Source organism: Sus scrofa, chromosome 18 (assembly GCF_054392235.1).
Source record: "Sus scrofa isolate SSC_HxYL_T2T_F1_AM1 chromosome 18, Sscrofa_HxYL_maternal_Yorkshire_Landrace_v2.0, whole genome shotgun sequence".
NCBI lineage: Eukaryota > Metazoa > Chordata > Mammalia > Artiodactyla > Suidae > Sus > Sus scrofa.
The window spans coordinates 25,127,521-25,141,676 of record NC_139400.1 but is presented as its reverse complement, the minus strand read 5'-3'; the positions used below and the strand labels follow the sequence as shown (position 1 = coordinate 25,141,676).

At 40.5% G+C, this 14,156-nt stretch overlaps 1 protein-coding gene and 1 long non-coding RNA gene across 16 annotated transcripts in view; one reads left to right on the top strand and one right to left on the bottom strand.

Annotated features, from left to right (window-relative positions):
- Nucleotides 1-14,156, bottom strand: part of CHCHD3 (coiled-coil-helix-coiled-coil-helix domain containing 3) — a 296,981-nt gene that overhangs the window by 101,944 nt on the left and 180,881 nt on the right. For 12 of the 15 annotated variants that reach the window (XR_014833217.1, XR_014833213.1, XR_014833214.1 and 9 more), the window contains 1 exon segment: nt 11,867-11,950. Coding sequence is in view for 10 of the 15 variants with exons in the window: in NM_001244176.1 (NP_001231105.1) it covers nt 11,867-11,950 (84 nt within the window). In the remaining 5 variants the exon portion in view is untranslated. 15 annotated transcript variants of the gene reach the window in all.
- LOC146394939 (uncharacterized) overlaps nt 1-14,156 on the top strand; it is a 124,550-nt gene that overhangs the window by 45,735 nt on the left and 64,659 nt on the right. The gene's annotated exons all lie outside the window — the stretch shown is intronic.

The window sequence follows — 14,156 nt, the reverse complement described above, 5'->3', positions numbered from 1 at the left end:
CAGATGTTATAACCACAGTCTCTGGAACCTGATCTCTTTGCCTTGGCGCAGCCAGTCTTGAGGAGCTAGATTCCAATACTGTAAAATCACAGGGTTTAGTAAGTGTCATTTTGAAGCTAAAAAAGTGAAAGCTCAACTAGCTTAGGGGTGTTGTTTTAATTTCTCACCCACTGGTTGGGCTCATACACATGGAACTAAATGGACAAAGATTCACATCACCCTTTCCAAAAAAGATGGAGGATGACAGAAAAGTTTAGGTACCTAAGTACCCCCAAGTATCCAGACTACCGTCTCTGAGACATACAGGCTGCCAAATTTTAAGGCAAACACATACAAGAAAAACCCTTTTTTACCAAATAAAATGAAGTACATTAAAGAGCTCTGAAAATCAAAAAAAGATTACATAGGCCTAAATTGTAGGTTTTTTTTAAATTATATCTATTTTACAAAATAGTTCTACAATTGAGCCAATGATTCTATTTCTTCTGGCAAAATTTACTTTAACATTTCAACATGACAAAATAATAGATATTTCTTCTAGGGTCTTTTTCCTTCAACAAGTTACCTCAAACAGCATACAATTATCAATCTCCTAAGATACTGGATACTAATGTTGATGATATCTAATGTGATCCTAATATTCATATAAATGCACCTATAATATTTTCTTTCCTCTCGACAGCCTCCATTGCATAAACGAGGGCTCTTGAAGGTCAAACATGTCCCTTGGAGTTTCCAAGGATAGGTCTAGCATTTGAATCCACAGCCACTTGTCTTTGATGCCATTATATTTAGATGCCATTATAAAAGTCCTTTGAGGGAGGACCAAGGCTTTGATGCATTCCAGAATCATCTAAAACCGTCTCCCTAACATTCTGAGGTCTGAGGTTATAATTAAATAGCTCAGGTACTAACCAAAACACGTTTGTGGGTATACGAAAATTAGCAACTAGAGCAAATGAGCAAGTTAGCTGTCCTTTCCTCTGATACAATAAATCTGGTGAATTCTACTGAAATTAAAAACTATTGCAAGGCTGCTTTGTACCATGATATCAACAAAGCTAGTGAAATTTTATGTTTGTTTAAGCTTCATAAAACCTAAGGAATGGTTCCCAAATATTCGTAATATTTCAGTCACCTGTGCAGTATTTGAGATGGCCACCCCAACACAGATCAATTCTAGGGACCTAAATAAACAAACATGATAGAAAATCAGCAAAGACCTACTGTATATCCCAGGGAATCCTACTCAATATTCTGCAATAACCAATATGGGGAAAGAATCTGAAAAAGAATGGATATCTGTAGATGTGCAACAGAATCACTTTGCTGTACACCTGAAACTAACACAACACTGTAAATCAAGTATACTCCAATATAAAATAAAAATTGAGAAAAATTTTTTAAGTTAAAAACCTTAAAAAAATACACATTCACTAACTCACAACTTATTTGATGAGACAGTAATAGTGACTAGGTCAACACCACCAACACTCCCTTCCCCAACCACATAAAAACCAATTATTAAACCTCCAGGTTTCTGTTTCCTTACCTGAGAAAAGATACTTCTGTACTAGATGAATACAAAGTTGCAAGAAACAGTAAACATTTATGTGTCTAGAAAATATTCCACTTCATTAATATACCATCCACGCTGTATTAATACCGGTTTTAACTGTCAGTCAACATAGGTTTAAAACAACGGCAATCATGCTTTGGTGCCTGGAAAGGCTTAAAATTTAGAATTGCATCATAATCCCTGCTTCCATTTGGCTGTGTGTAAAGTAATATTCATTCAGAAACTATCTTTTGCATAATCACTCTTAAATAGCTAGGGTATAACTGACATTTCTGTAAATGTAGTTACTTTATGTAACCTGTGCCTCTATTTAAACTAAAATATTTACCCTTTTGTCTTTCTGGCATTATTCTTTTTAGAACTGAGTTCAAGGTCAAATCCAAACAATATATAATTTTTTAATGTACCCCAAAGAGAAATGGCAGTCTCTGTCTTTAATTACATGCTATTGAATTTTGACAAACAGTTCTAGGAATGTCTGCCAAATTTCTGCCGTTTACAGCAACTACATCATGAGAGAATAGATGACTTACAATTTATTACGTATTATTTTTCTGGAACTAAAGAAGCACTCGGAGTTCTACGGACATTTTCATTGTGATGACAGTTAAACAAAAATACAAAGTCTTCTCAATCTATAGACTGCCTACCCAAGATCTTAACTGTCAGCCTTGAACGACTTTTCTCTCCCTTCTGTTTTCATTCGCCACCTCACATCATTCACAGTTCATCAAGGCAACGTAGAGACAACATTACAATTAAGTTACAGAAATACTAATGGGAAGAAGAAACGACAGTCAAGGAGGCGAGAGAAGATAGCAGAGCTACGCTGTCTGATTCTGTCATCCCATGTATCCCAAGACCTACAACGCACGACACCTGGCACACAGTCAGTGCTCCCATTCCCCAGGGGATGTCTAACACGGGGCAGAGCAGTGTACCTAGAGAGCAAGCCTGGGGACTTCCTAGTGAACCACACTGAAGCAGCAGAGGGAAAACCATCGCGGAGGTTAAACATAGGAATGGCTTCAGGGTAGCTGACTGAGTGGTGTATTTTCTGAGATTTATTTAATTACCTGGGTTAATTCTGAGGCAGAGCGTAGGAAAGTCCCTGAGATGCAGTTTAAATAGCTCTAAGACAGAAGCAACATCTCTGACCTTCAACTAGACAGAGAAAATAGGAAACTCCTATTTTGTGACTCTAATCTAAGTTTGGAAGGAAGTTTATGTTCCACGATCCCACACGTATACAACCTAAACAGCAACTAAGCGGGCTGGACTGCTGTGGACATGGGGGTTCAAGGGCCACATGAGAGATGAGAAAGAAATGATTTGCAAAACAGGCCGTGGCAAAGGAGGACGGTGGGGCTGAAGTGCCCAGGTGGCAGTGGAGCGAGAAGAAGATCATTGGTGGAGCCTCCACTGCCTTCTTCCCTTGTTGCTATCACACTACATCTCACTGCCATTACCTGGGCTGATTCATCGGGGCCTCTCATTTTGACTTCTGGTTATTTCTCCCTCTAGTGTTCCCAGGACCACCACCTTCTCTCTCCGCCCCTCAAGAGCGTGAGGCCCAATCCACAGACCCTTTACCGTTTCCTCACTGCCAGCATCTCTCCCATCAGTTTAGTCTATGTACCAAAGCCACACTAATTGTATCCAGCATCTGTTCATGCCCTATCACGAATCCGGTTTAGTATCTCTCAAGTGTGGAACATGACCCACTATTACATAAGACCAGCACATCGCAGGCTGTAAAAGAAGCCAGGTACAAATGTTGCTAAGGAAACATGGCCGAGAATCTGTTACTTAAGGCTACTCACTCCAAACAAAAAAAAATGTCATGTCACAGCCACCAAAATTCTTATAATCTAGGAAAGGGCAGTGGAATAGCATAATACATACATGGCCAGAAAGGTTTTTGGGGACACAGAGTCTAGCCCTGGTCATCCAGAAGGGAAGGCAGGCAGTGAGCAGACACACAGAAGCTGTCTGTTGGTTGTTCCCAGCTAGGAAACTTTAGAGCAAGTTACTTGATGTCTCTGAGCCTCAAGAACAAAACTGATGAGTGATTGGGTGGTGAAGAAAGAAAATACCTTCCCCTAGAGAGGTCTGATCTGGGGTTAAAATGATGGTGTTAAATCATTCTGTGTACTTCCTCGTTTATAATAATCCCTCAGTAGATGTAGCTGTGTTAATATGAGGCTGATGATACTGATACTCCATTTCTTGGCCAATAGCCCTGGAACAGCAAGGATGTCCACAGCCTAAAGCACCCAGGAACATTTTCACCAAGAGCCAAGTTTCAGGATAATACATGAAGTTGGATGTTCTATTTAGGACAGTGGATAAAGCTGATTACCCCTGCCCTAAGTCGCATAAAAGTAGTGGATAAGAATGTCCCTTAGGCAATAGGATTTAATTTACGTCCAAGGTTGGCCCACATAGTAGCATCTGCACCGACTGTTTAATTTTCTGTAAATAAGATATGCATTTCCACAACTATCAGTAGCAGAAGGCATGGCTGGAGCAGGAGGACCCTCATCTGAATCTCTGGGATAACCTGCAGGATGAGGTGTAACTTGAGGTGAAGCGCACAAGTCACCTGGAGATGCATACCTAAATTACCTGGGCCGTTTCTGAGATTAAAGCCTTGCTGAAAACACCTTTATTTGTTTGCTTAACAAAAGTATGTCTAGCATGTACTACACGCCAGCCGCTGTCCCAGGGGCTGGGGACAGAACAGTGAGCAGACAGGGCTCCTGCTCTGCTAGATCGTCAGTGAAAACTACAGATAGTGAGGGCAAGACTGTGGCCACACCACTCTTCCTGAACTCTTGGGCTGAACTGCCTCCGAAGGGAAATGAGATTGCAGAACACAGGATTATCGACCTTCATCCAAGTGACTAGGCTACAAAGACTGCACTTTCTGACTGAGGCAAGCAAACCTTAATCACTTCCCCACCAAAGAGCCAGTCCTATAAACTCTTTCTCAAGGATCACAGAAAACTTGAGGTTCATGCATCTTTTGCTTTGTTTCTCCACCTCTAGATCTTGGCAAACACAACTGAGTTAAAGACCCACAGTGTTAATTAAATACTTATGAAATCTGATTACCCTCCTACTTCATTTTATGAAAAAGAAGAAAATTCCTATTGGGACCCTGGCTCCTTCGTGGCATTCTGCTGAGCTTCCACATCCAATTCTTGAGAGAAAGACGGTACGTACGACTCTTGGGTTCATGGGCATGACTCTGTGTCCTGTGGTAGGAAGGCCCTGAAGAAACCCTGCTACCCACTGCTCCCACTTCGAAGGCCCCTGAGCTGGGAATGCGAATATAAAGACAAAATGAGCTATCACAGGTATAGTTCTCCCAAAGAGGCTTGGAGAGACTGGACAGTGTGAAGAGAATTAAGAATCAGAACACAGCCATCCAGAGGAACCTTAGAATCCCTCAGCTTCTTTCATTTTGCAACACAGTGCAAACGCAGGTAATTCCAGGATGGCTGCAGGTCCTCAGAAGCCTCAAACTGGGAACTCCATCCATGAAATTCTACGGCTTCTTGACTTACACATTCTAGGATACAGATCAGGAAGGACTCAAAAATGTAAGTACTGGAAGGGCACAAGAAATCCCAGATGGGAGTTCCCATTGTGGCTCAGTGGTTAACGAATCCGACTAGGAACTATGAGGTTGAGGGTTCAGTCCCTGGCCTTGCTCAGTGAGTTGGGGATCTGGCGTTGCGGTGAGTGTGGTGTAGGTCGCAGACGCGGCTCGGATCCCGCGTTGCTGTGGCTCTGGCATATGCTGGCAGCTGCAGCTCCGATTAGACCCCTAGCCTGGGAACCTCCATATGCCGAGGGAGCAGCCCAAAAAATAGCAAAAAGACCCCCCCAAAAAAAAAGAAAGACAGAAAGAAATCCCTGATGGTGTGTTGGGATAAGTTAATGAGCGTTTCCTTTTTTTTTTTTTTTTTTTTTTTTTGTTAACCACTGCGCCACGACAGGAACTCCCTAATGAGTGTTTCTTGGAAAAACGATTCTAAGGCTTGGGTATAATGCTAAAACACGGCATGCAGTATCCTAGGCTTGGGAGCTCTGAAGGTATATAAACTCTGAGAAGGCCCGCAGTAAAGAAATCTGTTCCCCTTAGTTAAGCCTAACATTCCTCAAAATTATTTGGCCATGGGACCCATCCTACTTCCTAACACATTAATTTGAAGAAGTTACCTAGTAGTTATTATGTGCCAGGCACTTACCATGGTGATCAAAAGGAAGATAGTTCTGGTCTTCATGGAATTTACGTATTTTACATTTCTTTTCAAAGATAGCTATTTAAGGCAACGAGTTCACTGGGTCTTTTTATCTGAGCCTTTAACCTGCTGGATTTCTCCAAACCAACACACTGCTCTAAATTGCATGATCTTTCAACTTCTAAGGGACAAAAGTAGCAGCTACGTCTCGTAAAATATTTCTGCTCTGGAAAACAGCAGTCTGGCATAGCTTCCATGGATTCACTATGGCAATTAGTGAACCAGATGCCAACTAGCATTTGTGCCATTTGTGCATGTCAATAGCTATATCTCCGTACAGAGCCTGGGTCACTGGAGGAGTTTAACAAAGCGCATGAATGAATGCTGAATGCTGAGGACTTCCTCTAGCCCCTCAAAATTCGGTAAGCATGACCCAAGTCAAATTCCTATCTTAGCCTCCAGAGCCAAGCTGGATTTAGATTCCCTTCATTAAGCACTGACCTTACTGTGCCAACCTGCTTTAAATGCCAAGTTCAGATGTAGGCATTTCTTTTTCTTTTTTTTTATTAATTTTTTTTTTGTCTTTTTGTTGTTGTTGTTGTTGTTGCTATTTCTTGGGCCGCTCCCGCAGCATATGGAGGTTCCCAGGCTAGGGGTCGAATCGGAGCTGTAGCCATTGGCCTACGCCAGAGCCACAGCAACGCGGGATCCGAGCCGCGTCTGCAACCTACACCACAGCTCACGGCAATGCCGGATCGTTAACCCACTGAGCAAGGGCAGGGACCGAACCCGCAACCTCATGGTTCCTAGTCGGATTCGTTAACCGCTGCGCCACGACGGGAACTCCGGCATTTCTTATTTCATGATGATATAAGCTAATGTTATTTGTAAATGTTTTAATGACCAAATACATCTGTCTTAATGAAGCTCATGTGTTGAAACATAATCCCTTATGGAGGCACAGCTGGCTCATGGCCTGAACATAAAACTGGAATTCAAGAGTATTTTCTAACACAAGCCCTGCAATTTCCTTTAAAAAATTAACATTTATGTTAATAACTGGTAATATTAATTTTTCAGTCGGCAAAAGAAGGAAATAAGCATTGGCTGGTCTGCCTAAATGGAGTACATTTGAAATTTATAAGTAAACAAGATATTAAAAAGCAAAACCATCACTAATTATGAAGCTGGATACAAAGAAAATTCAAGAGATTTAGCTTGTTTTCAATCACATACACAGGAGATAGAGAGGCAAAACAGAAGGACTTCCTGACTGCAGTACTCTTATCAATAACAAGAAAAGATTCCAGTGAAAGGAGTACTAACTGTATGTTAAATAAAACGGCCTATTGAGTCTTCTAAGACAAAATGAACAAGACTCCTTTTAAAAAGTGGAATTATGTTCGCTGGATTTCCTAACACTTTTTTTCTTACCTTGTTGTTACACATTCGAGTGACATTTAAAAAACTGTCACAGTGAACAGAATTCATTTTACTGTACAGTCTTTCACCAGGTAAAGGCAATGCGAAGAGCTGAGAAAGTGTGCCACCCATACTACGGGCGCCTTAGCACTTAGGACCAATATATGCACTGACAAAAAGGCAATACTGGGCTTTAAAGCTCAACTGTATATTATCTCTTTCTCAGAGCCCTGGGGCTATCGCTGCAAAGCACAGTGGTCCGTTCTAAGCCCTGAATAGAGAAAACGAAGAGATCATTAAATTATAATTTCCATGCACAATTGGTACAAGTATTTCCTACCAACAGGATTAATATAAAAGCAAGATCCCAGCATAAAGCTGCTCAGCAGAGAGGATGGCAGTTTAGTGTCTTGTAAATTTGATTTCACTGAAAGCCCTGACACATCATAATAGTGAAATCCTATTTACTGCAGCAAGCAGGACGGATAATGCTATTTAATACTTGGTATACTCTGTGCCATCAGCGCATAGCTTTGTACTCCGTGTTCTCATCTTACCTTAAGGTTAATACTTCTTGACAGCCTACATGGTAAATAGAGCCCCAAATTAAGTTCTGATCCCACGATTTGCAAATCTTTCCTCTAAAGTTAGGCATAGAAAAACTGGCTCCAGCTAAAGGGATAATTTGAACAGCATGCACTTTTCACAGCTCATCCCGGAGGAAAAAAGTCTCATATCCCTAAAGTGAGATTAAAAACGCATTTCAAGGTTACCCAAACTACATTTCCCACTAGAAAATTCAGAGAGGTTAACAGAAAAGCCAAGGTGTTTGGAGGACTTGTTGAAGAGTGAATTAAGGATAAGACCCCCACATCCACTATACTGTATCATTTTCTTTTGCCCCCGAGCACAAAATAGAAAAAAGCCCACCCTGCTTGCAACTTCTAGAATATTTGCAATAATAAACTTTCTTTAGGGAGTCGCCAAGAGTGAAAAGGGGCTGCCTCTGAACCTACGGTACAGATGACTATTTCAATTATATTAACAAAGGATATGGGGCTCCTGGGCTTTATTACTTTCTCTACCTAACAATTAACACCTAAGTCCATTTATTTGAACTATCATTTATTTGTTAGTGATTTAAAAAATTCAGAGCATCTCAAGATACATGCTGAAACCACTTCACTGAAACCTGTCATTTGTAATGGCATTATGATAACAAGTGGCATCAGCTTCTACTGCCTTCAATGTCCAAACTCCTGGACCAGAGAACCTGACCTGTTTCAGCAACTATCAGTAACGGAAGCCGGAGAAAATTCCTTGATTTCAAGATGAATAAGGAAACCTGTACAAAATTTCCAGGTGTCAAAGGAATAATCTCTTTCTCTAGGTTGACAAATGGAAGCTAGTTACCAAGGCATATCTACCACAAAGTTATGCTTTTAACTATGGCATTAAATTTGCTATATCACAGTGCACAGTCAAAACATACACATAATTTAGTGTATATGAGCTAATAATATGACCTAGAATCATTGACAACTGTTTAGAAAGCACTTGAGGGGTAAAGTATCAACAGATTTTTTTAACCCATAAATTGAGTTTAAGCAATCATCTCCTTACCCTCCAAAAGGACTGTTTAGGTTTTAGGATTTCAGATGTCAGTGGTCTAACTGAATTCTATTCTGTATTAATCCCTTGAAATGACTGATCCAGCTCTACTCAATGAAATATTTTTACAATGACAGACTTCATCTTACAGTAAAAATGCATAATAATTTCTTTGCATAAGGAGAACACTGGGCTGGCAATAATCTGTTCTGTTGTCATTTCTCTTTATTATCACTGTTGGCATATTTTCCCCCAAGCTTTGCACAGAGGAACACAGAAACAAAGGTATTGACAAAGAAGAAGTCAAGCAATCAAAAAAGCCAATTAATCATCCAGATGAGCCCCACACTTTATGACGCAATAGAAGATAGGCCACCCACTACAAGTAAAAGGCTTTTAAAAATTGCTCATTTGATGTAAGCGTCACCTTAGAATTTAATTAGTAACTCTCTCCACAGGTGACGAACTAGTAAAGTACTTCCCTTCCTAATGACAATTTATTTTTCACCATTCTCTTTGCATTGCTTTCTTTTGCTCAGCTTGTACAACTCCCTCTCCTTCTTAATTGTATGGGGTTGACTGCAGTGCGTATGCAAATAGCTGCTGAAATCCAGAGAAGCCTGTAAGTAAAAGCGATATATATCCCACCACTCTGTTGACCTGAACATTGTAACAGTATCCAACTACGCTCTCTGATCTCCCTTAGCTTCTCAAGCCACCAGGGCTTTTATAGCTCTTCAGGCTGGGCCAAACCACACGGTTCTTAGGAATGCCAAGAGCAAAGTAGAATCAGTGGAGTGAAATCAATTCAAGTTCATAAATGAGAACTTAGACATGCAAGACACACTAATCACCAGAGAACTCAGGTCTCTGAGATGTCCTGGGGAGGGAGGAGTCCTTCGTCCTAGAAGATCCTGGGAGAGTCTGGACTCTGCCTTGTTACAACAGGGCCTTGGTCCCGCCTCTCATTCCTTTCCAGAGGGCCAATAGACTAGGGGAAACTACGTATTTTCCTAGAGAACATAGGAGGGCAATGGATGTTCCAGAAGCAGGCAATCTAGAGGCTAATGAAATAACCATCAAAAGAGTTGATAAAACAGAGAAAAGGTTTGTTTTCTTTCTAGAGAAGGAATGTGAGGACTATTATGAACATAGGAATAAATGCCTCAAAAACACTTCTAAACTGCTTGAATGACTATGAATTTCTCACTTCAATGTAAAAGCAGCACAACTTGATATTAAAATAACTCCTGGGAGGGAATTACCGCGCTGCAGTCACTAGGTAATAAGACCTTGTTTATTTCCTCTTGGTCAAATTTTCTCGGAGCTACAGCTGCCGGCCTACGCCACAGCCAAAGCGATGGAGGATCTAGGATATGGTAAGTCTGGGATACTGCTTGAGACACAGCCATATATTAACAGTCTCCCCCTATGGAAAAATCCATGCTTCCAGCTATAAAAGCCACAGACTCAGAATTTCTTTGAGTTCTTTCCCTCATGTACAAAACCATCAGCCAATCTGGTCAGTTCTGCCTCTGAGATACCCAACCACATTTCATTCCCTCCACTGCTAGTACCCTGGGCCGTGCCATCAGCACCCCATTTCTGAATGACTGCTATTACCGCTTACTAAGCCTCTCCTGCTTCAGCTCTTGCCCAAGACAGCAGCTAGAACACTCCTCTGCTCACACCCTCTCTAGCTTTTTCAAACATACCAAGCACACCCTACTTCAGGGTTGCGGCTGGCTTGCTTCTCCAATGCTACAGACCTCTTTCCGAATAGGGTCCTAGTGGACGACCCCTCTCCACCTGACCCCACACCGACACCTGGGACTCCTTTTCCCCGTGTTACTGTCTGCCATAGTATCACAATCTGCCATTCCATGTGTTAACGGGGTTTTAACCGAATTTAAGCTCCACAATGACAGACATTTGGTTCATTTTCTTTATTAGTGTATCTCTGGCACTACCAGGGCCTGACATATTTGGTAGATACCGGCTTAAAGAATGAGAAAACAGTCCCTATATTCAAGAAACACTCAGTCCAATGACACACAGAGACAGATGAAAACATTTAACACATAAATATCTGCACTGAATTGGGCTTTATAATCTCTTATTTTTCCCTGCTTTCTTATTAAACATTCTATTCTAAACCAATCAAATTTTGGGGGTCTTGCCCTCAGATTACAGGACAGTGGGATGATCAGAGCCTGAACTTGAGGCTATTGCTGCCAGGATCATGGGGGAAGGGGCTCTGCTCTCATCTTTCAATAAAGCAGTTGGTCCAATCAAAAAAAAAAAGGGGGGGGGGGAGGGAAGGTGTCTCAATCAAAAAGAAGCAAAAGCTAGCTTTGAAACCCCATAGTCTACGTATGAAATTATTTTAGACAACAAATACACTTCACTGAACAGGGGCCCTGGATGCTGCAACTCACATTCTAAGCCCATTGCCTTCTTTTGTTTCAGCCTAACTTCCTCCTTTGCATCTCCCTCAAGTTCTAGGGCCATGAAGACTGAAGGTACTATCTCCACTCCTCTTAATTCTTCTCCTGAGTCCTACTATTCAGCTCACGTCCACCAGTTTTGAAAGGTACATACATTTTTTAGCCACAATGCAGTGAAACTGAGCTTTCACAAAGACAATTCATCCTTTAAAGCACTACCATTTCTAGGAACGTGTTCAAGTTCAGTCAATGTCTGGGACAGCTAAGAGTAGCACTCTACTACTGGACCTGGAGACAATGCAGGGAAAATAGCTGGGCGAGTTCCTGAGTGGTAAAAAGCATCAATGAACCAATAATAGAACCGTATGCAAAACTACCGAAGTCGAAGTAGCATTATCTTCGAGAATGATCTATCTGCTTGGCCTTTTCAGTTCCTGGCCACTTTGTAACTAGGAAAAGCAGTTACAGTTCTAGCGTATTGATTTTTAAGTAAGTATATGAGAACGCTGCAGATGTGGTAAGAGAAGAGAATCAGTAACAAGGAATAGTCATACCCTCTCCTCCAGTCTAGCCAGCTGCTCTTTGTAGAATGCATCCTGCTTCTTTATCACCCGATCTTTTTCTTCCAGCTGCTTAGCCTAAAAAAAGAAATGAAGAATATACTATATCAAGAAAAAGCAGCAACAGCAAAGCAAAAGTCAAGTATAAATCGCATTAGAAATAAGCATACGAAGCTGAAGATTTTTGCAATCTATTAGGGCTCTGCCATAGAAAAACATTAATAAGACGATGATTGCTGTATTTAAATGTAAAGAATGAGTCTGCATTGTTTTGGTTTTTTTGTAACAGCTGTGTCCTACTTTGTCCAAATGTATTTGGAAATGTCAGAATACAGCACAGACAGTTTTATTTAACTTCTCTTTCGAAGAGTAATTTCAAGGATTAATATTTTGCACAATAAAACTTTGATTATATTCCAGGCATAAGACACATGGTTATTAACCTTCTTTCTTGAACAACAACAAAAATGCCTATAACATTTTGTTCATCGGGAGTTCCCGTCGTGGCGCAGTGGTTAACGAATCCGACTAGGAACCATGAGGTTGCGGGTTCGGTCCCTGCCCTTGCTCAGTGGGTTAACGATCCGGCGTTGCCGTGAGCTGTGGTGTAGGTTGCAGACGCGGCTCGGATCCCGTGTTGCTGTGGCTCTGGCGTAGGCCGGTGGCTACAGCTCCGATTAGACCCCTAGCCTGGGAACCTCCATATGCCGCGGGAGCGGCCCAAGAAATAGCAACAATAACAACAACAACAACAACAAAAAAAAAAAAAAAGACAAAAAAAAGACAAAAAAAAAAAAAAAAAAAAAAAAAAACATTTTGTTCATCAACCTTATGCTTGTGAGCCTTAAATTACCCAGTGAAACCTTCGTACAGACATGTATTATTCTATTTCCTTTTTAATCAAGTAACTGTATCCTAATTTATAAGATTTCTTTGTACAAAATTAAAAATCAAGTAATAAAATACTGATTCTTGAAAAAAATGACAATGGATTTTTTCAAGATAAATTTAAAAATTCATTTCTTAAACTGTTTCTACCTTTATTATGTTTAAGTGAGCTTTACCTGAAAAGAGACCCTCCTACATGACCCCATGTTAGAAAAGTTAACATAATGTTTGTTCAATGAATGCTGAATACGTGACTGACTAGGAATTTTAAGAAATTAGCAAAGCGTATGTTTTGATTTTCCCACTCTTATGCCGTATTTTTTTTGCGTCATGATCAAGTGTTACCTGGCCTCAACCAGTGTGGAAGTAACTGTCACTATCAGCTTAATTTAGGAGAATCCATTTGCATATTTGTTGTAGCTCATTGTTTTCTACTTATTCATAAGAATAAATTTCATACTTCATATTTATTCATACTTACTTTGACTTCAATATCCTGCAGCATGTTAAAAACAAAGAAACCATTATTTAACAGCAGAAGTACCTTTTCCCCCCTAATGTCAACTGAGAAATCTGATGGATAAAATCCATCTAAAAAGTAAACCAAAGTAGGCAACTGGGAGAAAACTTAGAGGGCTTGCATAACTTGGGACATACTTAGATGTCAATGTGCTACTACAGTTTGGGTAGAAGTCAATGAAAAGTTTGTGCTGCATGCTTATGAATAAATAAAAACAAAATATTGACATTAGATAAAAATGCACAAAAATACATGCAAGTACATAATCTATGCTCCTTGATACACCACAGTAAAAACCTTACCAGTCTGTCAGGAATATAAGAAAAAAATAAAAAGTAAACGAAGAAAGAATTTTTAATAAAGCCAAGTGTGAATAAAATACACATGATAATATGATCGAAAGTGAAAAGAGTGGTACATATGTACAATGGAATACTATTCAGCCATAAAAAATGACAAAATAATGTCATTTGCAGCAACATGGATGGAACTAGAGACTCTCACACTAAGTGAAGTAAGTTACAAAGAGGATAAACACCATAGGATATCACTTACATGTAGAGTCTAAAATATGGCACAAATGACCTATCTACAAAACAGTTCATGGACACAGAGGGCAGACTCATGTTTGCCAAGGGGGAGGGGAGGGGGAGGGTGATGGGGAATTTGCGGATGGTAGCTGCAGACTGTTTCATTTAGAACGGATGGGTGGTAGGGCCCCGTTGTACAGCACAGGGAACTGTACCTAGTCTATTGGATAAAAACCTGATTGGAAAAAAAAAAAATGGGTGTCTATGGACGGCTGGGTCACACTGCTGCACAGGAGAAAGTAAAGGAACACTGTGAATCAACTATACTTTAATTTGAAAAAAAAGA